The sequence below is a fragment of the Pezoporus flaviventris genome, unplaced genomic scaffold (assembly GCF_033815535.1).
Source record: "Pezoporus flaviventris isolate CSIRO_AGI_PZ_B2104156 unplaced genomic scaffold, CSIRO_AGI_Pfla_v1 ptg000013l, whole genome shotgun sequence".
Lineage (NCBI taxonomy): Eukaryota > Metazoa > Chordata > Aves > Psittaciformes > Psittacidae > Pezoporus > Pezoporus flaviventris.
This window is the reverse complement of record NW_026892561.1, coordinates 36,521,407-36,547,998: the sequence shown is the minus strand read 5'-3', so window position 1 is coordinate 36,547,998 and position 26,592 is coordinate 36,521,407. Positions and strand designations below refer to the sequence as shown.

The 26,592-nt window shown below is 37.2% G+C and overlaps 1 protein-coding gene across 3 annotated transcripts in view; it reads left to right on the top strand.

Annotated features, from left to right (window-relative positions):
• ATP13A3 (ATPase 13A3) overlaps window positions 1-26,592 on the top strand; it is a 61,728-nt gene that overhangs the window by 6,458 nt on the left and 28,678 nt on the right. For all 3 annotated transcript variants that reach the window (XM_061452801.1, XM_061452799.1, XM_061452800.1), the window contains exons 3-10: window positions 15,794-15,887; window positions 17,405-17,578; window positions 18,376-18,546; window positions 18,868-18,938; window positions 22,392-22,472; window positions 24,309-24,378; window positions 25,334-25,468; window positions 26,255-26,327. In XM_061452801.1, coding sequence (XP_061308785.1) covers window positions 15,794-15,887; window positions 17,405-17,578; window positions 18,376-18,546; window positions 18,868-18,938; window positions 22,392-22,472; window positions 24,309-24,378; window positions 25,334-25,468; window positions 26,255-26,327 — 869 coding nt within the window. The remainder of the gene's footprint in view (window positions 1-15,793; window positions 15,888-17,404; window positions 17,579-18,375; window positions 18,547-18,867; window positions 18,939-22,391; window positions 22,473-24,308; window positions 24,379-25,333; window positions 25,469-26,254; window positions 26,328-26,592) is intronic.

The following is a 26,592-nucleotide window of genomic DNA, read 5'->3' as shown; positions in this document are numbered from 1 at the left end:
TGCAATGACTAGACTGTGGTGCTTAAGTGAGTTTGGAAACATATGGTGCCCTGTGTGTTCTACTCTTTTCTCTGGGATGCTACCTTTTGTGAATGGAGCAAGTTTTCTTATGCTGTCAGGATGTTCTAAACCTCCACAGTGGAGGTACTATGGGACATCCATATGTCTACATGGGCAGTGTGATGTAACTTCAGTGTAACAGAACAATGAGGAATTTTCAATAATTTTAGTAGTGGTAGTAGTTTCAGGTGCTAATCCTAATGTCTCTGATCCGTGCTTAAAAAGGTCCACCTTTGGCTTTGAAGATCTTTTGAAGAACATACACTTTGTTATATTCAGCAGTGCAGGGAGCTAGAGTGAGGATAGACAGATTTTGAAGTTGAAAGTCCAACTGTGAGTATAGCCATTCTATTTTATGTATCATTATTTTCATGCACTTTTATAATTGCTTTTGATTACCTGCAATGCCCTGCATGACAGAACAACTGATCCAACTGTTCCTTCAATTTCAGTGATTGATTTGTAAGATAACTGGAATGTGTGGAAGCATTTAAATTAATCCTATGCATTTTGCTATCATACCACGTCTCCAAATCAATGAAGAACAGTTACCCTTGTGAACTCTGGCTTTTAGATCTGCTACGCATTTAACATCAACAATAGCAAGAGCTTATCTTCTGGAGGATCCTTTTAATGCAGTAGTAGATAGCAGAAGCTGAAAGTTCAATGATGTAGATACGGGTTGGCCTCCAGTGTGGAGATTGTGTGGTGTGTTGGCAGTTACGTTGCATTACCTGCCTGACTTTACCTTCACCAAGTAATTTATTGAGCTGCATAACTTTTGGGTACAGATTAATTTCCTGAACGTCCTACTACTGCTGAATTGCTAGAGAATATGTTCTCTGAGCAGAGGGATATTCTTACTTATGTTTCTCAAAAGGGGAACTGTTTTTATCTTAGAGGAGTGGAGGATCTTAACATATCTGCCACTAAGTTGTCACTAAGTTGTGAAGGCTTGATCGAAAGCCCAGTGAATTCAAAAGCTGTTCTGTCGGCTTGAGCAGTCTTTGGCTGAGGGTGCTGCTGTCTGAAACTGGTGCTACTGTCACTATAGCAGTACTCCAGATCTGACAAGCCAGCAAAAAGTTCTTTTCAGACCAACTGGTAATTCAAACAGGAACATAAAAGAGCTGTCAAATGTGCAGTCTTGCAGAGAGTATTCTTTGGATTAACCCTATCTTCAGTCAGTCCATTTGTCGAGGGCCACGGAAAAGTTAAATTGTCTTTCAGGAGAGGGTCTTGAGATTGTTGTTTTTTGTTTTTTTTTTTTCATCATAGCCATGCTTTATTGCTGGAGGCAGTCTCCTGGGCCTTAATACTGGCAATATTGAAGACTTGTGGTGTGAGAAGGAGTAATCATGTTGACTCTGTTTTGGACAGTCAGGCTTCAAATGCCAACAGTGTATGGATGAAACACAGTTTCTGCGTGTTTGTTGTTCTGTACAGTTGTACTGCTCCAACAGTTACCTAGTGCTTGGTTAAAGCATGTGATCAACCTATGGTGAAGGGTATGTGTTTGGAGCAGAGAGAGATATAATGTGTGAGCAAACAGAAGCACTTAGAAAACCACCACTGTACAGTCTCTGTTGGTTGAAAGTGTACTTGGGCTTCTGACTTCGTAAGTTCATCTGCAAATTTTATTTTTTGGTTTGCAATATAAATTGCATTTTCTTATAACTGTGTCTTTTTCTAACAGAAATAGCTTTACTTTAGTAATAAACAGGCAAAAATGTGGGAACACACTTGCTCTTTCACCACACAAACTGTATACCTTTTGTAAGGGGAAAGCACAATGCAAAGTAACTTACAGTCTTGTCAGCTTGACAGTCCTTACTCTATGGCTTGCAAATGTAAGTATCCTCATAGTGTTCTTCCTTGTGCCAGCCTTTATCCAGCAGCATGTTTTTCCCTAGAGAGACAGCTTTTGTCAGTAGCAAGACTGTTGGCATAATTGCATTCTGAGCATGTGTTATGAAGGACTTCTGTACCTTAAGCTGGTATTGGTTATGCTAGTAGCATTTGTAACACCAGCTTTTAGGCTGTGGTCATTTCGGTAGTGATCATCTGGTGTGTTAGATTGCTGCTGTCTCTTTGCTGGCAATGGCTGGTCCACACAGGAAGAATGGATCATAGGAGTGTTTTGCTCAGGTTTCAGTGCAAAGTATTTTTAATTTCTGTAGTCTGCGTCTTGCATGTGGAACAGAGGTAGAGTGCCTCAGTTTGTTCTGATAGCAGTCATCTTCTGACGGCATAAGTGTCTGGAAAGCAGTAATACATTAAATGCCACAATTGCATGTCCAGCTGAAGTCAGGTAACACTTGTTATGTGTAACATTGATGGATGTGATAGGAGAACTTACACAGACTGTAGTCAGACAGTGATTGTACTGGTTGATTAGCTACTGTCAACAGAATCTCCGTCAGGTTGAGATTATTTTGCTGTGCACCCTGAGAAAATGCTTTCTGATGACTTATTGCTAAATTGAAGTAGTTCACTTTTGGTAAAACTCATTTTCATTGGAGACTGTAACTTTGTATTGTGGACATTGAACTATATCTTGGCAATTGAGTTTGCTAAGTTCATGAGACGGTATTTTGTGGTGAATCATCTGCTTGGTGTTTCACTCTGTCCTCCCATCTTACCTTTGCTGTATTCCTGAAGTTTGTTTTCTTTATTTGTGCCTTCCTCAGGGAACATCCTCATTCCTTAGATGCTAGTTTTGATTTTAGTAAAGTTAATATCTCTTTAATTTTGAAAGTGTGATAGTGTATCTATTAAATACAGCTAATAAAATTGGCTTGATACCTATTACATCAGCTTGAAAGATAGTACAGATACAGTAACTTGTGGCCAATTCCCTTCCTAATGTTCCTTAGAAATAAGGTAATGTTCAGAGCTTCAGTCTTTTTTAAAACCTTTTTGATTGTTTTGTTTTGATTCAGGTAAATTGATAATGAATTTGCTTTCCTGAGTGCTGTGGCCAAGGAGAATTCCAAGTGTATATACATACAGTGAGTTGTGATTGATAGTGCTTAAGTTGGGTCTTTCTTCTTTTGTTCTGCCTTGATAAATGGACACATTTGGTATGTTTGTAGGTAAGATGGGAGTTAACGTCTGGAAAATTGCACGTTTTGATTTCTAACTGTATTGATCACACTGGTTTGCTAAGGTATCCTGGGTAAAGCCTACTGCATCTGGAATTGGGCTACGCTGCTGTAGTTTTTGTAAGGAGTACATGAATTTGAGGACTCTGCAGATCTTCTACAAGGGGTTCAGTGTATGCTTAAGTCTTATGATTCATTTGAAGCTTCAGGGTGAAGTGTCAGCTTTGACGGAGGTTCCCTGTGGTCACTTACATAAACTATGAATGTCCACCCCCACTTCCTTTGTGTGGAAAGCTAGGTTGAAAAATTGCTTACTTTGTGTTTGAAGTGTTTTCAGATATATTCTGTGATCTGCCCTTGATCTCTTTACTGTGGGGTTCAAAGTGTAAGATGCACGTAGGGATTTGAGTGCAGTGGCACCATGTGGAATAGAAGCATTGACTTCATCCTGTAAACCAGAATTCCAGAAAGACTTGTGCTCATCAGAAATGGCGTTTAGGGATAGTCCTGATGGGAACTTAGCATTTGCTAGAGAGATCTCAGGGATCCAGGACTTGATGAGGAGGAATTTAGTATTTATGTAACTGCCAGTTTAATTCCTTCATGACTTATGAAAACTCATTAAATGTTTGGCTTAAATCTCTCATCTTGTGAGCCACTACGGTTCTTTTATGAAAATATACTGGGTACAAGTGGAATCCCAGACTCACAGGATGGTTGAGGTTGGAAGAGACCTCTGAAGGTTGTCTCCCATGTGCCTGTAAAGAGTCAGTGTATTAATAAAGAGTAGAGTAAGTATGTATGGCAGAAAACACACACTTCTGCTGTTTGAAAAATGTTTGGGTGGGTTTTTTTGGTTGGTTTTTTTTTTTTTTTGTTTGTGTTTTTTCTCTTTTTTTGTGAAGCTGTATTTTTTCTTTTTTTTTCCTAATCTTAATTAGCTATTTGCATAATGTACTATTTTCTAACTTATTTGTGGCATTAGTGTGTTATTTGCCAAGTGCACATTCTTACAGGGGATGAGACATTGTAAGAAAGATACATAGAAGAACTGTGAAAGACGCTGACAAGGATGACGAGAAATGCAGAATGACCTCTGTAAGGGAAGCTGTTGTTTCTGCATGGAGAGGAGAGCACTGAACGATATGGGATAAAACAGTTTATAAAAGAGTCACAGGTGGCAGGGGGGAGTAAGTAAGGCATGTCTTTACTGCCCCTTCAAATGCAAGAAGTAGGAGGATTCAGCTGAAACTAGTAGATGGACAGCTAAAATCCTTCCCCACAAACTCGAATTTTGTTTGCAGGATGCTGGCAAGCTTAAAATGTGCCCCAAAATAATTTAAAAGATGAGGGAAAAGTCCACTTAGTGTGAAATAAGATGATATAGTATTTGGCTTACAAAGCTCTTGAACTGCAAGTCACTGGGATTGGAGAGTGTCTACTGGGAAGTATCATTATCCAACTTCACCTCCATGGCTGCTGCTCTTCAGGATGCCGGGCTAAGTGCACATTTGATCTGACCTTTTGAGGACTGTTATTTTCTTGCTCTGTTAGCCTTAAGCCAGGCCTTCTATTCTTCTGTTAGTTTCATTTGAAGGGTAGAGAGTAAAAGCAATTTCCTCTTTTAATGTATGTGGAGGATAGTGGCAGTCCTTAACAGTGCTTTAGAAAACTGACCTGTTTTCACCTAACATTTATGAAAAAGCAAGGCTGGTGGGGGAAATCTGAGGCAGAGCGTCTAGACCAGAGGTATCTGAAAAGAGGGTACTTCTGAATATTTGACTAGACAGTGGTGATACTTCAATTAGTGCTTGAGGAAAGATTGCTCCTTTATTGTACCTTTGATGTACTTGCTTACATCATTTCACTCTTGGTTTTAAGAAAACTTTCTTTTCTCCTTAGAGAAGATGGATACAGTTACACCTCTTAGTACTATTATAAAAAGGTTTAAACGCTAAGAAAGGAAAAAAAAAAAGCTAAAAAAGGTAGCTGAAATGCAGACAGAAATACAGCTCTAGACATTAAATGTTAAAGGAGAATTTTTTTTTTTTTATGTAAGTGCATAGGACTATGTTAACTATAGTTAACTATAAATGGATTGGTAACGAAAAGCTATTCACTGAGAGAAGAAGACTGAAGACATTTACTGACTGTCCTCAAGATCGCAGCAGTTGAAGGAGGGTGACATGTCAGATTACTGCAGTCTGTTTTTATTATACAGAAGATGTCTCCCACTACTGATGCTGTGGAAATGATTCTCAAGAGGTACACAAGCACTGCAAAGTGTCATTTAGACTGAGCTATTTAAGGCAATGATGAAATGTATTGTAGCAGGCTGCTGTGAGTTCATTTAATGTCATGGATTGTAGAAGTTGTTCTCTGAGGGATAACCGTTCACTAAATTGATAAAGCTCTTCTGGGTTTGTAGGACTGCTCTGAATGTCTGGGGCTAATAGCTAGATGGATGTGGGCCAAAGTTTACATTACAGGCATGGAAAAATTGAGTTAAATGTTACAGTCCTGTACATCTGTTCTCCTTTTGTCTTTGGCAAAGTTCTGTTCATGGACATAGAGTGAAACTTTTCCCCTTCTTTTTTCTCATCTTAGCCTCATATGGTAGTTCTGAGAGTAAATTGATCATTTTCAGGAGCTAATCTGTCACGTTGCTTAATTTCCTGTACATAAGAAAATCTTCTACAGCAGTCTGGTCTCTGAATGAAACTTAAGCAACCGAAAAATCTGCAAATATTCAGTTAGAATTTCATCAAGGCAAATAAATTGCTTGATATCTTAAATTATGTTAAATTGTTTGATGCAACCTTTTAATTTTAATTTTCAGTGTTGTTATGTATTTAGAGTTTTTTAGCAATTTCTGTCATGCATCGTATTTCTAGTGATTGGTGGGTTGGTTGCACACATGGAGAGAGTTCTTTCCCGGAAGCGTTTCTAAGTGAATGTGCTAATTTGTATCAATTTATTGCAACTGTTTTAAAAAATTGTACTTTCTGTAAGCTGTAGAAACCCCAGGTTTAAGTCCTGAAGTTTAACCTATTTGCATGTATAGGACTTCTTACAGAGTAAAGTTTTAGGACTGAGTACAGTTTGGTGCTCTTTCTGTTAATCTGGAAGATGCTCTATCTGTGTGCATTTAGTGGTCATATAGTTGAACTTTTAAGTTTCACATCATGTCTTCAGGAAAGTGTGAAGAAATACTGCAGCTTTGTCTCAATGCTTGGCTGAAGGTAACGAAAGGTGCTAAGTCATATTTAGGATGAGAAAGAAAAGAGACACTAAAGCAGATTGCTTATGTAGAGTATGACTGGTTCTGGAACTGTGCTGTACTCATAGCTGTATGCCAACCATGTGTACTTTTGAGGAAACAAAATTGAAATGTCTAAACTAAAGAGGAAAGTTCATCTCTTATGATTGTTCTGGTTGTGCTTGATGATTTCCTTGTAGGCAAACAGAAATTTGATTCAAATGTTCTTACATTAACCTAAAAAATATTTTCCAAGAATTTAGAGGAAGAGGAAAAAAAGTCATTACCTCCTTTTACTGAGCATCCATACTACTAAAGCAAATATATCCCAGGAAGCAGATACTCTACATCTCACAATAAGGCAGCAGCCACACAGGAAAGGTTGGGCTCTTGGCATAGCCCCTGAGGGGAAATGCTTCCTTGAAAGGACCCATTGTTACTGGATCTGGGTCTTCAGACTCCCAATTCTCCACTGGAATATTTGTGGTTCTCTTGGTGCTGGAATGGGGCACCTTTGCCATCTCCATTATCTAACCATAATAGTCTCAGTTATTTAATAAAATAGAAGGACTGGGTAGAGTTCACACCCGATGTGAGAAAGGAACATCTTTTTTGAAACAGCTTCAGAACTCAGCTATTGAAAACTCACTCTGAGTTTAATGGTGCCATGCCTTTTCAAATACTGAATGTATTTGAAAGAGTTTTAACTTTCTCTTCCAAGTATAAATAAAATGTTTCACTGTCCCTGTTGTCAAAGTCTGTGAATTCTAACCCAAATGTCTGGTATACTCTTCAAGAGAGGAGAGGAACAATAAGCATCTAAAACAAATGTATGCTCTGTTGGATTCCCTCCCTGACTGTGGGACCCATCATCTTTCCTTCATAGCAGCCAGGTAGGACACCCAGAAAAATAAAACGGAAACAAGGAGAGACTGTATTTCTGTGTGCCTGAGAGTAGGGACAAGATTTGGGTAATTTTGACTTCTGGTGCTTGATTTATCAGTTGAAAATTTTCATTAATATAAATAGCTTCTGCTCGAAGGTAAGATAAATGAGATGCTGGGAAATTTAGGTGGTAAAGTGCTTGTCTAGTTGTCCTTGATATGACCACTGGCTTTCTTAAATTCTCTTCCGATACATCTTCAACTGTGTAGGTGCTGTCATATTAATAACAAATTTTTGAGTGGTCTGAACATAATGATCTGAAGAACAGTTAGAAATTAAGTTCTGAGTGTAGTGTTGGCTGTAGTACTTTCTTATCATGATGAATTGCAATACGGAGTTTATTGTTAGATGGAGAATTATCTTTCCTCACTGTAGCATGTATTCTGCTATAAACATCGCAATTGCTATTACAGCCTGCAAAAAGTATACTTTACAAAGAATACACTCTACAAATGTAAATACAATTTTGGTTTGGTGATTGTTGGATACAATGGTCTTCCTTAGGCCTAAACACAGAAACAAAAGCTTGTATTATAACAGAAAGCCCAAGATGGGAAGTGATAAAATAGGTATTGAGTGGAGGGCTTTGTTAAAATTTAGCTCGTGTACTTGTAAAATTTCCATGTATTCATTAAACTATTATGTCATTCTTATTGTTGGAGCTTGGTTACTTGACTTAAGTGTTAAGCTTTGTTTGTAGTACAAATTATAACCTTAACTCCTTTCAAAATATAGCTGGAGGATTTTTGTTCTTCCATAGTTCTTTTAGCTTGTATGTCTTATCCAAACATTTATCGTATATAATGCGGATAATTTTGTATTTAAGGGTTTACCCTCAACCTATTTGAGAACTATAAATTACAGCCATGTAAGGTGCATTTCTTAAATTGAGCATGCTTCTTAAGGAGAGCATGCCTCTTAAGGAAAGTATCTTTTGCATTTGAAATGTAGACTACAAAAAAATATGGTTGTGTTAAAATAATACTGAAAGCATTACAAATAAATTTAACCTACAAGTGTAAGCTCATAGTGTATATTGAAGCAGAGTGTGATAACCTTTGGTTTTCATGGTCATAAAACATGATATCTCAAGACTTTTGGCTAAATTGTATATCAGGTGTGAAGTGATCTGTTTCAGTTTTGAAGTGGTCTTTGAGTGACATGGCTTTTATGTTTTGGGAGCAGGTAAAGAGAGGCTCTTGCACGTGGTGTTAGGCTTGCCGGGTAGTGTGAGAAGTCTCTAGTGTTGTGCTGCAGCTCAGATGTGTGGAATCCCTCTGAGACCAGGGTGTAACATAATCCCGACTGCCAAAAGCTATGCCTGCATTCTTAGATACTTAAGTGGAAGTTGTCTCTGCAAGTGGTGCACATCAGAGAAGCAAAAAGTGCTGAGAAGGAAGTTTGGAAACTCTCCTTTGAGAAGGTATTGAGAGTAATGAGGGAGGGATGATGAATCCTGGTAACAGACTGTTTGGAGGCAAGATGTCATAATGTGGAATTTAGCGGGGCGTTCTTAGAACCCTTAAAAGATTCCTAGTTTTTTAACTACAAGTCTACTTTAAAATGGTCCTTTTTTAATTTTGAGTGGCTGCAGGTTCTGTCAGTACGTTTTGAAAGCAGCCAGTTGAGAAATCGCAGGAAATAGTATATTATTTTTATAAATGCTGAAGCAGGATCTCTTACATAAAAGACAAGAACTGGGCAACAAACACAGTACTCAAGTCCAAGACACTGTGGGTAGAAGCTTTGTTTTCAGCTCTTAAAAGTTTGAAATGGTCTGTTCAAGTTTGCTTTATTTTGTGATTTTTAATGTGTGCGGCATGTTATGTGGTGCTGTTTGAGAAGAACGTGCTCTATTTTTTCTTCTTTTTTCTTTTTTTTTATGCTTGCATCATCTTAGCCTTGTATCCTTGTCCATTTATTTATTGGTATAACACGTTTTAAATTAAGTGTCGTAGAGTTAGCTTTTCAGGTATTGTATGTGGAACTCATTGGCAGTTGGCATGGGAAGGAGCTGCAAGCTCAAGTAGTAATAGCTGATAAGACTTTTCCTTCTATTTTTATAGCACCATTTAAAAGTGCTTTTTCTAGAGCATGGCCTCTTAGGCTATACCTAGAATGTCTTTCCTCGACTGCTGGCAATTCTGACATCAGGTTAAATATTATACACGCATTGAAAGTGATGGATTGAGTGCAACTTCGTGTGATCAGTGCTGCCCAGTGTTATGCAGACCGGGAGGTCTGGTTAGGAGGATGGCAAAGATCTTAGGTCAAGAACGGGGGTGGTTTTTGTTTGTTTGTGGTTGGTTTTTTTTTTTGTTTGTGTGTGGTTTTTGCTTGTTTATTTTGTTTTTTTTTTCTCCTGAGAAATGTCTCTGTGGTGTGGGGGGAAAAAACATTTTTAGTCTTTCTGTAATAGTTTTGAAAAAGCATTTTCACTGGGTTTTGCTGCTGGTAGTTAAATAAGTACTTTTATATGCATACAGGCATATTGTAACATTAAAATTTCGAACTACACTTAATATTCAGAGCATCTTTTGGCATTTGACTTGAGGTACAAGTGCAGAACTGTCTTTCAAATTACTATGTCCTTGGATGTGCCAAGTGCTCTTGTGCAGCACGTGATACACAGCCTTTGTAGGGTGATGTGGAAAGCTGTCTTCTGTGGCAGGGCAAAGGAATACTTTTCCTGTCAGTTGCTTTGTAAAATTAACTGACCATTCTGCTAATGGTCAGCTGTGTTTTCATCTTTCCTAAGAAATCGGATGTATTTTGAAACTGAATGTATTCTCAGAAGATACATTCCTCTTGCTTCCTGGCCTGTTACTGCTCTTCTGTTGTGAGTAGTTCAGTTTTTAATTTTGTAACTGCCAGTGTGGCAGAGATTGAGCATTAGTTTCTGTTTTGTGTATGTAAAGGAATTGCTTACCTCCTGCATGTCCATCGCATGAATGCTGGAAAGCTTTACCATAATGCCTGAAAAAAAATTGACTGTTCAGTAACTGCTCTTGATGTGTGGGAATCACATGTTACTGGAATGAGAATAAACTCTGGTGGTAAAAGTTGCCTTTCTAAGGTCTGTTACCTTGCAAGGTTGATTCCTTCTTGTGATAAAGGCGTGGAAGTATGGCTCTTAAATGGAGAAATGTTTAATTTCTGAATGACGGAAATAATGTTTGGCTTTCTAGCTTCAAAGCAAACCATTTTTTTTTCTGTGTTTTGACAGCTAATGAGGATACGGTTGAAGATGATGTCTGCCTGCTGTGCAGTAATCTGCAGTTAAGATTGCTCAAGATATTTTTTAATTCAGAAATCTAAAAGACTTGTAATGACATCAAACTATTTAGAAACTTTTATTTTCAACTCCAAAGCTCTGTGAAGTATCTCTTAATGAAGCATGTGTTTGTTGTAAATAAGTTCTGGAAAAGGTTTTCCAGTCTTTCAGTAGTGCTTTAAAGTAACAATGTTCCCTTTTGGACCAAGGAGAGCCAGGCAGGTCATTTAGGCACTAGAAGAGTTTTCAGGGATATGATTCACTTTTGATCTATACCATGATCTTTTTTTAAGACAGGTCAGTCTGGTATTTTGGTCTTCCTGTAGAAGTTGCTGCTTGGTTTATTTAATGATAGTGATTACATAGGAATCATCATTAAATGATATGGAAGGAATGACTTGTATTAATCCTTGCACATAGGTGATTTTTGAATTTGTTGTCTCTCATGGATGTCTCCTGCTTCTTCTGTCTGATTTGCTAGATCTTTTCATCTGCCCTTTATGTTCTTACCAAAGCAGTGCTGATTGATCTTTGTCTTGTATAGAAAAAAAACTTGTTTCTGTGACATTTGGGTAGTGACCAAGTTCTCTTTTTTAGCTCTGTAGCACTTCATCTCTAAAGGTCGTCTAATTTGGTGTGATTGTTTTATTATGCTCTGTGATAAATTGCAAAATGCTGAGATGAGAAATGTGCGTATTAACTGCTGCATGTAGCATTGGTTAGCTCCTCAAAATGAATGTTGTCTTCACTCACAACAGCTGTAAATACGTGGAAGGTTTTGGGCAGAAGCATACATGCTTTTAGCTGGACAGATAGTATCAGGACTCGTGCATAGACTTGAAACTGTCTGCAGGCTCCTGGTGTGAGGCATTTGTGGTTTGAATAGAAGGAGCTGGACCGGGCGGCTGATGCCTGGAAGCGCAGCCTCCGCGCCAGCCCGGCCACAGTCTTGCAATTGTTCAGCCACCCTGGAGGGAAGAGGGGGAAAAAAAAAAAAAAGGCATTCCAAGCAGTGCCAAATTTTCTTTGATATGTTAATCTTTTGATAACAGTTTGAAAAGCCCTTGGAGACTTTTTTTAGCTTTTAGACAAAATAGTTCATTTGTCAGGACTTCCCTTGTAGATAGGGTCTCAGTTATTAAGAACTGCCTCGCTAACTCATGATAACAAAAGCAAGTGCAGAGGACAGCTGCTGGGACTGCTTGTTGGTAAGAGAAACTCTTTTAGTTATCTCAGGATTTTTACAAATATCTGAAAGTAATAAAATGGGAGATGTTTAACATACAAGTTTATAAGTTTATTTGCTTGCATATTTTAATCAGGCAAACAATGACAGAGCATAAGCAGATGTAACAGCTTGATGATTTTTTGAATGCATAGTACATGGATTCTACTAAAGACTTGAGCTGTCAAAAGTCTAATTTCATCTGAGAAACTTGGTATTTAAATTATGTGGTGACTGCAGGAGATACCAAAAGTTTTTTCTTTCATAGCAGTAATTTTTCCAGACCTTGGGATTTTTCTCTTGAAAGGATGAAATTTCCAGTTAAGCTGGAAAACTGGAAGAATAAACTGATGGCAACAATGTATTTATGCTAAAGCAGAATTAGTTTTTAAGGATTATGGTCTTGAGACAAATATTGAGGAGAGCAGAGGGAAGATCTCTTTGCTTCTTACCCCTCAAATCAAACTTGAAGGGTAAAATCTGCACTGAAGTAGTTTGCTGATTATGCCAACTATTAGAAAACTGACTTCAGATCAGATAGTCCTTTGAAAGTGTGGCTTGCAGAACTCTTCAGGCTTGCTGATTGAGACTTACTGTAGCTCTTTTACAGCATTTTCTAAATAAATATGCCAGGAGTTCACTTGCACATTTTATTATGTTGCCACAAATGTTTATTGCCTCTAAATATTTTGATAGAACTGCTTGGTATCCTGGTGGTTTAGTCAGGATAGATCAATAAGTAGATATTGGTGGAGTAAGAGGTGCAATGCTGTCTTCATTGTGCAGGATGCATGTAGTTTTAGGGTGTGTACACTGCTGTTATTTCTCCAGTGATGCAATTTGTGATGGACTTTAGCTCCAAAATAATATCAGCATAAATCTGGAATTGCAGGTTCTGTCCTGCTTATAGCTACATACTCTTCTAGACACAGGTAAATAGCAAATGCAGTTGCACTTAGTTTTGGTATACTTTTTTTTGCCAAATGGCAGATTCACTGTTTAAGCTTGTAATTCACGTATATGTTCTTCCAAGTACTTGCAGTTCAGATACTGTTCAGCTGATTACTGTACCATTCATTAAATTTATACCTAAGTTGTTCTCTTAGTTTCAGTGGAAAACAGCATTTCTTTTACAGACCTTTTTGATACTTCCTGCTTTTCTGACTCTAGAAAACTCTTAGCTATGCAATAGTAGCTCAATGAGAAAAATTTATGTAAGTGGAGTGACAGTAACTTTCACCACTTCCATTGGGTTTGGCCCCTCTCTTTAAAATGACTAAATAGTGCTTTCTGATTGATATTTTCAGTTTGTTAAAGGGGGAAGGACTTCTCCAGCTGTTCACTCCTGGGAACTTGTGCAAGAGAGAGGTGAGTGGCAGCCCTTTTGGTACTTGAATATTCCTGAGTCCACATTGCTTCTTCTGAGTGCATTTCAACCCCAATTCGGGTACTAGTAAAATGCTGTACTCCCTTGTAGTCTGAAAAGTCCAAGGCTTATATTTAAATACTTAATCAACTATTTAATTAAATTTGAATATTTGATTAGGTATTTTAAGTATTGTCATGTTTAATTCCACACCATATTATAGAAAGAAAGAAAGAAGTAAAGACCAAATGCAGATGGCTGAAGTCTTTTCTGAATTGGTTGGATGCTACTATTTATTTCTTCAGTCTGACTCAGCAGCCTGAAGTCACCTCCAGAGAGGGCAACCCTGTAGAGCCTGTGGTGGTGGTGTTTAACTGCAACTGACAGTTGAGAAACAGGACAGTGAGAAACAAACCCATGCTGCATTTGAACTCTTGATGATGAGTTTGGGGTGATGATGTGTCAAAAGGGGTAAGATTGGAGAAAGATGGCTGTTCTTTGTTGCTGAATAGTAATGATTTTCTTGACCTATCAGCTAAGAGAAGATCTCTCTTCTAAATTTAGACAGTTGAGTTTAAAATGGAAAATTACAAGCAGTATGTGAAATATTGAGAATGCTGTGTTAATTGAAGGTTGCTCAGTAAATGAGTCTGTATAAAATAATGCAGATGCAGTTAATGATGTGAGTCAGAAATAGCTTCCTAATGCTGCTTGTGTATTCCCTGTATGATTCTACCCAGCTCTTCAAAGTACACATTGAATCACAGGAGTTATTGCTGGTGCTCTCAAATTTCCCTTTGTGCTGCTTTAGACTGAAAACTTGACACTCCTTCCTAGCTGTGGAACAGCCCTAAATGAAGGCAGCTGTACTTCTCTCTTATGCTGCTGCCGTGTCCCACAAAAGTGCCTGTTCTGGCATGTTTGCCACATGGAAATCTCAGTTGAGTTTTATTGATCTTGAAGTTGTTTGCATTTACTTTGCCACCTGGTGCTTGCCTGTATCAATACAGTTGTTGCTAGGTATGTTCATCAAGATTGGAGTTTTGCCTGCAGGCACTGTTTTTAGTGGTGTGGTACACTATAGTGAGGAAATGCGTATTTGTTTAGGAGCAGACTAGTTCAAGTATGATAAATCTAACAATTCTGTCATGGAGCTGTGAACTGTGCTAGAAGTATAATTCTGTAAATACAAAAACTTTTTCTGGCTGCATGACTTCTTGATTGAAAATGTGATTTGTATGGTGTACATAAAGTTGCTTGATGTTACTAATTCAAAGACTGTTCTCAGGAGCTTTCTTGGCAATCCTGTGTAGGTTCAGGACAGATTTTAACTAGTTCCTTTTATATATATATATATCTTTCCCAGGATAAAAAGTTATTTAGTGAGGAAAAGTGGCAGTTTAAATGAAAACGTGTTCTAGAACTTGTATGACTTGTGTAACAGATAAGGAACTATCAGTGATACATACCTTTTGGCTTAATTTCCAAATTAATTTGCAGGAAGAAAGGTATTTATAGTTCAGTACTGGCTAGTAACAAAAAATATTCAGCTTAAAGCAAGGAGCATGTGAACTGGTGTTTCTGTCAAAGGAGACAGTAGTTACCAAATTAGCTTCCTTCCATACAAAACATACAAATTGAGAGTGTCAAGAGCTCAATTTATGAAGTGCTGAGTAGTTTTTCACCTGTGACAGCCCCTTGTTGTGATGCAGTTCTTTGCTTTGAGTGTGTATTTCTTCCACTAGGACTTTAATCAGCAGTGGGAATAGGTTTCTCAGGAGAACAGATTTGGGCAGCAAGAGAAACCTGTTCTGTTGGGTGCCTGCTTCATTTGTTGGCTTTAATTGATAGCTTGCAGAAAACATATGAGGGTGTGATGATGTTAAGCTGCAGGAGTTGGGAGGAAGGACCTTCTGAAGTTGTCATTGCTGTTCAATATAAGTACATGGATTCAGAGGCTGGCATTGAGAGCATCTGACCTGGAGTCTGGTGACCATAAATGAACCCTGAACACCAGTGAACATTGATACAAATTGAATGGTAAAAGTATTGGAAAGAAGCAAAAAGACCATTAAGCATGCCTTGACTTAGAAATACTGGGGAGTAGACTATTTAGCATGTACTTATTTTTCTGATTTTTTTCAGATGAGACATGCATATCTTGGGTACAGTGCCTTTTGAATGATAGCCTGGCTTCTGAAAGCATCTGATTTGAGCTATTAAGTGTAGAATGATAGAAATGTGTAATCTTTATGTACTTTTAAGCTTTTTTAATGTTTGCAGAATGTACCAAGAATTGTTTGCTGCATGTAGAATATAACCAGGTTGTATTGGTACAAGCTCTTTTCCCTCATTCAAAGTCTGCTGTTTCTGCAATATTTCATTTGTGCTCATCCAGCATTCAATCTTAAAGCTTTACTAGAGTTCTACAGGTTGTTACTACTGGAAAATAGTAACAGTGCAATTTTAAGATCTGTATTAATATGTTGTCAACGTGTTTTAATACTTGGGTATAAAACCAGTGACATTGCTCCAACTTTTAATTCTTTTGTTGTTAAAGGTCTTCCATATCTCAAGTCGAGAAGTTCCATATCATCCTAAACATGGAGAAAGAAGAAAAGAAGTTTGTCAATAAAGCAGAGGAAGATGAGATGGTAATAAATTCTGTTCATCTATTTTTATACAGTGAAAAAAAACACATTTTCCTGGTTTTCTCTCTCAGTGGGGTGTGTTACAAATATTTGTCATGGGAGATGCAGCAGTTAGCTTTGACAAGGAGACAGGGGCAGCTGATCTTTAAATTTCTAGTCCATTCTAGAGACAGCAGAAACTATTTGGGGTATGTAGGGATTTTTGTTTTAAAACATGGTAGATTCCTGTGAATTGAAGTCCTTGTTCTGTATTTGTGCATGCTGCTAGGAAAATGTGCTCTTCAGTAGACCAGCTCTAGCATGGGGAGTAGGCAAATACATCATACAACAAAAATTGAAACTGAGATGCTTATGGTCTCATCACTAAAAATAAATGCTTTTTAGAGGAAATGATTTGTTTTGCCCCAAAGAAGCATCGACCTCTCCCCCTATTTTTCACCCACCTGTTTTTATTGGTAAGGAGTGAATACTGGCTACAGTATTTTGAAAATAGCAGGGAATGGGTTTTGTCTCTGCTTTTTGTCAGCTGAGAAGGCTGCAAAACAAACTTTTTAAAAAGCCTTAAGAAAGGAGTTGTCTTGAGTTCAGCCAGGACATGACAGGAGTTTAAACCATGACAGGAGTTTAAACAATTTCTAGTGCTATTTAATAAAAAGTACAAAAAAAAAACAAAACCAAAAATGTTGTCAATATGAACAATGTGGGTGGGACCCAATGGGAAACTTCATTGCCCTTTTGTAGCAGGAAATATAATCTAATGATGTAATGTGAAACTCAGGAATGTAACACAGCATCTACTAAGTCACTGAATTATATTCTCTTCCTGGCTGCCAACAGGTTAAGTTGGTACATGCCTTTGACCAAGGCACACTTAATACATTGTGGATTTTTTTAATGGGAGAAGAGGATTTTTCCGGCTCGTGCAAGTTACAGAACCTTTGACAGCGTGGCTTGCAGTTGCTGATGTTTCACGATAGCATTTCTTGTTTAATGGCAGGCAGAGTAAGCCAGTTCTCTACTGAAAAGTAGTGTTTGATAAATACATTCACGGGCTTGTTTAGAAAGTTTGAAATTCAGCTAGCATCAGTAATTCAGCACTATGTATGCTAGCTAATCAAATGCTCTAATGTGGTAAAATCAACGTTTGACAAAACCACATATGCTTTTGCTCTTAAATGCTTAGCTGACTTGTGCTGTGCATGGTCAAAAATTTTGTTGTTCACTGAGAATTAAGACAGGTTGTGTCGCAACTTCAGTACTTGAGATGGGATATTCTGTCTTTGTCAGGCGTTTATTAATGCTTGTATTTCTGATTGAGCAAAACTGTCCCTTTTTTTGCCACTCCATCATGTACTAATTTTTTTAAATCTTTCCTTCTCCCAGAAAAGAAAAATGAGAAAATGGCTTTGAAATTTGGTTCACTTTAAATACCACTCTTTATGAAAAATGAATGTTGCCTTCCCATGCCAGAGTAATTAAGAGCATCACTGTTTGTTATTTGTTTCTCTGTTTCCATGCAGGAGATCTATGGCTATGATCTGTGTCACTGGAAGTTGGTGCTAGTTGCTATAGGAGTGATCTGTTCTGGTGGCTTTTTCCTCCTCCTCCTCTACTGGATGCCTGAGTGGCGTGTGAAAGCAACATGTAAAAGGACTACCCTTAAAGACTGTGAAGTGGTTCTGCTGAGAACAACTGTAAGTCAAAGGAGGGTGTGCTTCTCCCAGTGTGCATCTGTTTTGCATCCCTCTTGCTGCTTGCTGAAATGCACAAACCCTTCTCTGCAGAGTAGACATGATTTCGTTTTACAGCACTGCAGAATTGTGCTCCTTGGTGCTGTATATAGCTTTGCTGCCTGTGTGGGAAGACTGACAGCTGTTTGCAAAGGACATAGCAAAAAGAAAGTGTTTGCTTTTGGATTGTAAGAAATACATGAATGCTGTTGTCATCAAAAGTTACAGAACAGATACCTTGTTCATATAACCTGATAACGTGGTTATCAGGTTTTCCCTCCCTGTTCAGCAAAGATATGTTTATTGAAATAAAGTGTAACGGTGGCCCCAAGTATGGTTGATTTCAAGCTATTTTCTTCCTGCACAATTGCTGTGTGCAGTCCCTTGTGTTAAGTCCTCAGTTATTTGAAGTTGCTGGGTGGGCGCAGCTGAATGTGTAGGAATCCCATAGTTCCTCCTACCACAGAACAACTATGCTAAATTGTGAAGGGCCAAAGATGTAAAAATTCAAGTACCAAGACTCATGTTTTAAAAAAAAATAAAAATATGTGTATCTTCTAATACAAAAAATATGCTTTTAGAATTGTGGAAAGGAAATATATTCATAAGGTAGTTGATATTAACTTGGGGCTATCTTTTGTAGTTATGTATGGGCTCTGCTAATCTGTCATCTGTTGTTGACATGTTTTGCTAAATCTGTTGTAGTAAAATGCTGTTTAAATGCTGTTTGAACCTGCTTATTTTTCCCCCCTCTTTTTAAGGATGAATTCAAGATATGGTTTTGTGCAAAGGTTCGCATTATGCCTTCTTTGGGAGCCAGTCCTTTACAGAATCCCAACCCTATTGTACACAAGGTTTCAAACGGCCATGCAGTTCATTTCTGTGAATCTGATGCAGAAGAGAATAAAAATGATTTAAAGAAGTGTTTGCCTGTAAGTAAACCTGCAATGCTACACTTGGTAATTTTCAAAGTATCTCAAATAGTATCTAGAGTAAACATACATAATACAGTATGTGTGAGCTGCTGCTTTTGTCTAAAAGGCTAACTCATTCTTTGGGTGGAGCACAAATCTTTTCCTCAATAACCTTTTACTGGATATTGTGGAATGCTTGAAAGATTATTTTGAAAGAAAAGTGTTTATTTTTCAGTGGACTTTTTCTAAATTTACTTTGTATCACTGTTCAGGATAAAGGCAGGGAGAAGAGAGGTGTTAAGTGTTGCTGGGTTGATAGCTATGTCTGTTGCCCTGCAGGTTCGTTATTTCACCCATCACAGCATGAAGTATTTCTGGAATGATTCAGTTCAAAGTTTTGATGTTATACGGTAAGAATACCTTTTTCTTTTGTGTTGTGCGTCAAACTGCTTTTTTTTTTTTTTTTAAATACTATCGGATGCGTGAGAGTATGGTGAAAATTGGTTTTGTGTTCTGACCAGATGGTTTAGCTCACTGAGTCTTTGTTTGAGGCATAGCTAGAGCAGGGAGGTTTTAACTTGATGTGCCTTTGGCAGAAGGGTATTTGTTTAATCTACCTTTATTGAGCATGGTTCGTTTAGGGCGACAGGCTGCATGCCTATGCAGGCTTTTTGCCTGTTCTTGGAGTGTTATTTGAGAATCAAAGCACCTGTTGTCAGACAGTAGTTCTCCTTCTATAAACTCTTAAAAACTTTGCTTCTGACGGAATAAATCCAATTTTTTTTTTTTGCATTGCTGCTGAGCTAGGCCTAAAGGGAGTATTTAGGAAGAGGGGAATTCACCAAATACTTTGTTGGTCACCTTTCTGTAGGTCTGCTGTTACATTTTAGTACGGTTGAACTGAATTTGATCCCTCTTTTTGATTCTTTGGTAACAAAACCAGGTCTCTTGCATTGATGGAAAATGTGTTTTGGTGGGCAGTAGTAGCTGTGCTCGCTAAATGTGGTGCACTGTATTCTCTTTTATCCAGCAGCACCATTGCATTATGTTAGGGTTGAAAAAGAAAGTTCTTTTCTCTAATACTAGTTATGAGACCTTCTCAGTGCTAACAAGCTAAATGAGCACCGGTTTCTCTGGTTTTGACAGCTGCTTGTTAAAATAAGATATTCAGATCAATAATATAATCTGTTCAACTTAAATCAGTGTTCACTACATTGAACCATCATGTGGAAGAGACCAAACAGTACGTATAGAAAAAAATAATGACCGGTGACTGAAGGAAAAAAAACAATAGCCAGAGTTTCTGTAAGAAGAAACATATTTTGCAACTGTTTCTCCGTTTTCAAAAAAACATGTAGAAATGGTATGGGAAGTTATCAGCAATGGCAACAATTTAAAGAAATTATCATAATACAAGCAGTTATAAAATTGAGCAGTCCCCCTCGATGGCAGGGGGGAATGGGTGAAAATGTTTCACTTCATGTGTAAATAATTAAAAGCTTTGTACGCATATTTTTTATGTTAAGCCTGCCATGAATTACAGTGGTACAGGTAGGGGCACTTGTCACTTTGCATCACAGGGTCCTGTTTCCATGCCTGTAGTGTTGCTAATTTAAAATGTTCAGAGGGAATGCTTCCCACAGATGAGATTACAAGTGCTGTTTTGAGTTTGGTTTTTTTTATGCTAAGAACAGGTATGGGGAAAAAATCGTACAGCTCCATGTGTTTAGGAAAAATGTTGTTCCTTAGTATTAAAGCGGTGACTTGAAACTTGGCAGTTGCTGGCTCTTGGACTGTGCCTTTTGATGTTCTTATGATAACCCAGCCAATTCATAAGCCCTGGAAAAATCTCAGATATGCCTGTGAAGTTATGTGACCATTTATTCAATCACATTCTTGCCGATATGCCAAACTTTCATTTGTTAGATGTGTTAGCAACAACTGAGCCAGACCACTTGTTTAGTCAGGTACTGTAGCTGAGCTGGACGCCATTGTTTAGCAATTGGATAATAAAGAGTAGAAACAGCTGGATCTGAGGCATACCCGATACTGGCAAAGTCACTTTTGCACAAGGTCAAATAAAGAGTTTGCTATAAATTTTCTCTAAAGTGAATTGGGTATGATGATCATAAGTTTAGAAAAATAGCAGCTGAACTTATGAATGATAAATATTTTGAAAAGAAGTCTGAAAAATCTGTCCTTCATCGAGATACTTTTTCTCGATGCTCTTCAGTTAATGTAAAACCCAGGAACTGGTATTGCTTAATAACATCTTAGAGAATCAAGTTAAGATTTGTTAAGAGGCTGTATATGAGACTGGAAAGCCTCACAGTAGTATCTGTAAGGCAAGTAATACAGATATAGCTGTGATCTAAGCACAATACTGCATCATGAAGATAGAGTCACTCTGTGCAGTTAATTATGCAAGTATCCAGAGACAGAACAGTTTGATCACATAATTAAAGACTTGGAATAATACAAGGGAGGCAAATTAAGATTTCTTGGGCAACTAATTCTGTTATGAGAGCTTGAGTTTCAGATCACTGTTCTCTTTGTAATAATGTAATATTAACATCACTGTGTTAAACACAGGAAATGCAAGTGTAATTGTTCTTAAACTAAATCAGACTTGGTCACATAGCCAAAGAGGATGCAACTTTGACCTTTAATGTCTGTTTTGTTTTAGCTAGTGTCAACTGAATCTCAGAGTTGATGAGAGTTTTATGTAATAAACTGTGTGTGCGCAGGTTTTTATCAAATGCCCTGGGAATTCAGTGCTGTAACAGTACTCTAATAAGCAAGTAACATCCTGCTAGAAGCTTTGTATTGCATGGACATTACGCACATAGATATGCGTATCTACATATGAAGCACTTAGTTTCAGGGACCCTTCTTAAACTCACTGTTACATTCCTTTTATGCAGGGAAAAAAAGTTGTCATAGAGTGGCAGGAAAGGCACAGTTCTTAACAGAGAATTGAATATTTCTTCGTTGAAAAATCATGATTTAAAAATCTTTGAACTTGAAAATTTTTAGTGAAACCTTGTAAACCTGTGGCCAAATTAACATATTGACATTTTCACCTGTTCTTTTACCAGAAGTTGACAGAAGCATGGTCCTAGCCTTTGCACTAGTGAGGTGTTTAAAACTTTCCCTCTCTTCTAGCAAATGGAAACAATTGTTACTATATGTGTACCATAAAGAGGTTTTTCTTCACTGGGACGCACCAGAATCTTTGTAGTAGGTAACTTATTACATATCCAGTATAAAAAAAACTTGTGTTCAATAGGGCTGGTTTTGCCATCTTGGAAGGCCTTTTGGAAGGTAATGATATTTTCCTGTGCATCCTAAGTATGTCCAGTAGAAATCCCTGGATATTGGTCATGATATGTCTGATTTACTGAGTTTGGTAGTTGAAATGACCCCATAGTCGTAAACATAATGATGTTTCAGGTGTTCTTGCTTATCTGCAGATCTACTTAATTATAGTATTTGCTTCCACAGCATGTAGAGAAGTCCTACGGAGGTAAGTCTTCCAGTGATAAAGAAGCACTTAAAATGTTAGACCATACTTTACCTAGTCATGGATAAAATTTTGATAGTAGGGTGCTGCAGTATAGACTGGGTATAGATTTATTTGATAAATTGATTAATAAGAAAGAGGAAGAGTAAGACATGACAGCAAGAGGACTGCTTTTAACACCTCATTGGTATCTGCAGTTGTGACAAAAATAGCTAGAAAACATTAGTCAATAGACTTTGTTTTTTTTATAATACAGTGTAACTCTTAATAAAGACCCAGCCCTTTTGAGTTACTTTTAAATGTCAGATTTCTTAACTCATTGACTTTTCCCTTTACTTAGAGGTCTAGATGAATCTACATTATGTTCTTCAATTCATAATGAATACAGCACAGGACTGACAAAGGGAATGCATGATTACAGGTAATATTACAATATTTGAGGGAATAATTGTTTTAATTCCATTACCTGTGCTCAAAGTGTTAACAACAGTAGAAGACAATTGAGTGATTAGTGTTTAAAAACAGACTCTATGCTTCCTTTAAAGGCTGTTAGATGTATGAAATTCTTGTGTTTCTTACCTATACGCTGAGTAGGAAATAAATTCAGGTAATGTGTTGACTTAGTTTTTTCAAACTACACTGACTATGGGAATTGGAACTATTGCTTAAAGTAATTCAGAATATATTTGTGAAATTATATTTACTAATTAACATTTTGAAATAAAATGAATGTACAAAAAGAACAGCAAGCAGTTATGTTTTCTACCAGATCACAGGTATATGGTGAAATTTGGTGGTTGATGAAAAGAAAATCATAGTTTTTTCCACATAACTCACCCTCAAGTGGCATAAGTATTTCCATAACATACTGTCATTGTTGAAGGGTGTATATGGGTTGAGAGACAAAGAGACTGATTCCCAGCGAAAAAGTCCATCTAAAGTTCTTTATCTGGAAAGATGCTCATTTGTCTCAAGCTGCAGATGGTTGAAGGTTTGAAGGTAATGCTGAGGGAGCTTACTTTGGTACTTGTTTTCTTTCCTGTCCTTGCCTAGCAGTGATTGTGAGAGAGGGGATAGTGTGCTTGATGGCTAGTAAGGAATATTAGGTGCAGCAAACTTGGCCTAAGCTGTAACTAATTTCTTATTTTAGGAAGATAAGGCTGAAACTTCCCAGGTCTCAAGACTTTGGCTTTAATTTTAAAACTTCAGTATCACAGGTGTGTCCTATATGGACCTGCGTCTATCTCTGGTTGGTTGGGGCTAAATGCATTCCCCATTTTTAATTTTGGTTGGCAAGAAGTAACAGGGGAGAACCTATTTTTTAACATGCAATTTTAGACTAACAGTGTAAAGGGACACAGCTCAAGTGCATAGGTAGAGAAGAACTTAGTCTAGAAAAAAAACTTTAAAATGTAACTTTAATAGTACGTAGTTCAGGGATTTCTTAGTCCTCAAATGGAAACAGCAAGCTGGAAAACGTAGATATGTACTTAATTATTGGTGTTTTAATTTATTGAAACACTACCTGAACTAGAATAGTTTGGCATCTGTAGCATTCCTGGCTGGTTTTTTGAGTGGTTTTTTTTTTTTTTTTGGGGTGGTTTTGGGGTTTTTTTTGTTCAGTTTTCGTTTTTTTGCATTTGAGACCTTCTTTCAGTTTAAAATATGGAAGCATCTGCTTGCTCATCATTCAATTTTCTGTCAATTTGTGTCTTTTCCTACAATAAAAGCCTTTTCCTACAATAAAAGCCTTTTCCTTAAGAACATCCAGTAAGGGTTTCTTCATGTCAATGTAATTTAACTATTTCAGATCCCGTCAGAGGATTGTTTTTTGTCTCCTTCCCCCTCCTCTATGATTTGCCTTTCTTCATGCTAAGAATAAAATTAAGATACAGAACTATAAAAATGATGTCTTCCTGCAGGATAAAAGTTAACACTTGTTTGAGCTTAAGTTAATGCGAATCCCATACTGGCATGTTTAACATTGCGCCTATATGCATTTTACAGGGAAATTATGTTATGAAAGAACCTAAAAATTAAGTTACAGTTTAAATTGAAGTATAAAATAGTTATCCTTGTATTTGAACGTCTCACTGGGCAAATGTTCTCAGATAAACATGTTTTGAAACAATGATAAATAAAAGGGGCCACAGATAAAGTAATATTTTGTTCTTATATTAATGGAATTGCTTTGAAGTCAGTAAGGTTTCTAATAAAAATTTCAACTGTTTTTTGGTATTTTTCTTTTGTAATGCAGAAAAGCATTCTATGGAGTAAATGAAATTGCTGTGAAAGTGCCTTCCATTTTTAAGCTTCTGATTAAGGAGGTAAGATCTTTAAGAAATTATTAAAAAAGAAAGTGTATCATTAATTATTACTTTAAATGCAATGACTTTTGAACTGGTCTTCAAATAATAATGTAAACCAGAAGCTTTCCTCCAGAGCCCAGCACTGTAAAAAAGAAAAGATGACCTTTATCTTGGAGCTCTCCAAATTTAAGAGGCCTTAGCTGTAAGCTCTTCAGAGTTCACAGCCTGGTGCATAGCAAGGATGTTAGGAAAATGTGTCAGAATTCTTTCAGAGGGTATGCATCTTATTTGTTTTCTATTGTTAATTTCAAACAGAAAGTGACTAATTATGTTCACCATGATCAAACCCGGGGATTATACATGACAATATACACAACAAATCAAACATGTTCTTGCATAAACTTTTTTTCGATTGTTTGATTTAATTTCTTTTTTCTGTGTATAAGGTGGATTTGCATACTTGACTTGTTATCCATGTGGTATAATAATGTATGATAGAAACCTTTGAACAAAGAAACTCTCCAACCTGAAATAACAGAGTGCATTTATTAATAAGAAGTACATAATAAGATCCAACTTGATTTAAGAATTGCAACTTAAGGTGCATCAGATGGATGAAGCCTTGGGTGGCATAGTTTAGTGTGAGGTGTCCCTCCCCATAGGAGGGGGGTTGGAACTAGATGATCTTAAGGTCCTTTCCAACCCTAACTATTCTATGATTCTATGAGATGTACCTACTGTTTTGCTTTGAGGTGTATTTAAAAGTACATATTTACGTATTCTAGTAAGAGCTGTTCTTTTGAGGGGTTGAGGAAATAATGAAAAAGAAGGATAGTTTGGCAAAACAGGCAAACCTCTCAGTTCTTCACACATGATTTATCTCCTTCATAGAGGAGGAGAATGATTTTGACTCTGTTCTGATGGGGAATGCATGTGACCCTGTGGTGTAACTAATATTCTGTCACTCTTCTAGGTTCTCAACCCTTTTTACATTTTTCAGTTGTTCAGTGTGATATTGTGGATCACTGATGAATATCACTACTATGCATTAGCAATTGTGATCATGTCTGTAATATCCATTGTTAGCTCACTCTACACCATTAGAAAGGTAAGTTCAAAGAAAACAGATGCATCTTTTCAGCTTTTTACTGATTGGTTTATTTTGGTATGAAATTGCCTACAAATCTTGAAGAATTTTTTAGAGGTATACAGGTAGAATGTTTTTACAAGGTTTCCCTTTTTGAGCTGGAAGAATTCGGACTTGCATTTTCCCTAAAGACCTGTCTCTGCTCACTTTCCATGTTGTTGAATCAGTAGGTTGACCTCAGATAACATAAATGCTACCTCACTTAAATAAACCCCAGACATAAGTTTATACTAAGTCATATTGACAGTAGTGATTCTGTCTTGCATTGTTTTCTTCTGTTTGAAAAAGTCTAACACAATTGAGCACCAGCCAGATGCGTGGATCGTTAAATTGGTGGTGTATTCATTTCTGTAGACTTAGCTGTAGCTGGTGGTAATCAAAGTACCAATTATCCTTAAATTGCAATCTGAATTCAAACCAGAGATAAAAAAAAAAAAACTCTTACCTTAATCCATGGTCATACAGCTACTGCAGTTTTTACTTACGTATGTTAATGACCTAATGTTTATAACATTTTGCCTGGCTGTGTATGTTTGCTTCCAGAATGCTGGTAAAAGTAGGAACCTCTACAGATTGATGCACTCAAACTATTTACCCATAAGTTACCTAAACTATGTTCAAGATAATGTTTTGAGTAAAAGAATGTTGGTGAAGAATCTCATCACTTTGGTTTGTAGAAATAGAACGTGCATATAGAAGAAGGCAAGCTGTGCTTTTAAATAATAAACTGTTTTCTCTCCTTTGCAGCAATATGTTATGTTACATGACATGGTAGCAGCTCACAGCATTGTAAGGGTTTCTGTCTGCAGAGGAAACCAAGGTAAATTTCACAGGCTATTTGGAAAACTTAGTTTAAATTGTCCATTAGCAGTGAGTGTAAAGTTGGTGTGCATCTGTTCTTTCTTTGATCACCTTGAAATGCTTGATTTCTTAGCAAAATTGTATGGGGAAAAGGAAAGTTGCCAAGGGGAATTTAGATAGGATAATAATATGTTCAGGATTATCCTTGTAGATGGTATTCTTAGCAAGTATCAGGTTTGTTCTAGATTAGATGTTTGTCCTATTCTTGTTCCTCATTATCTACC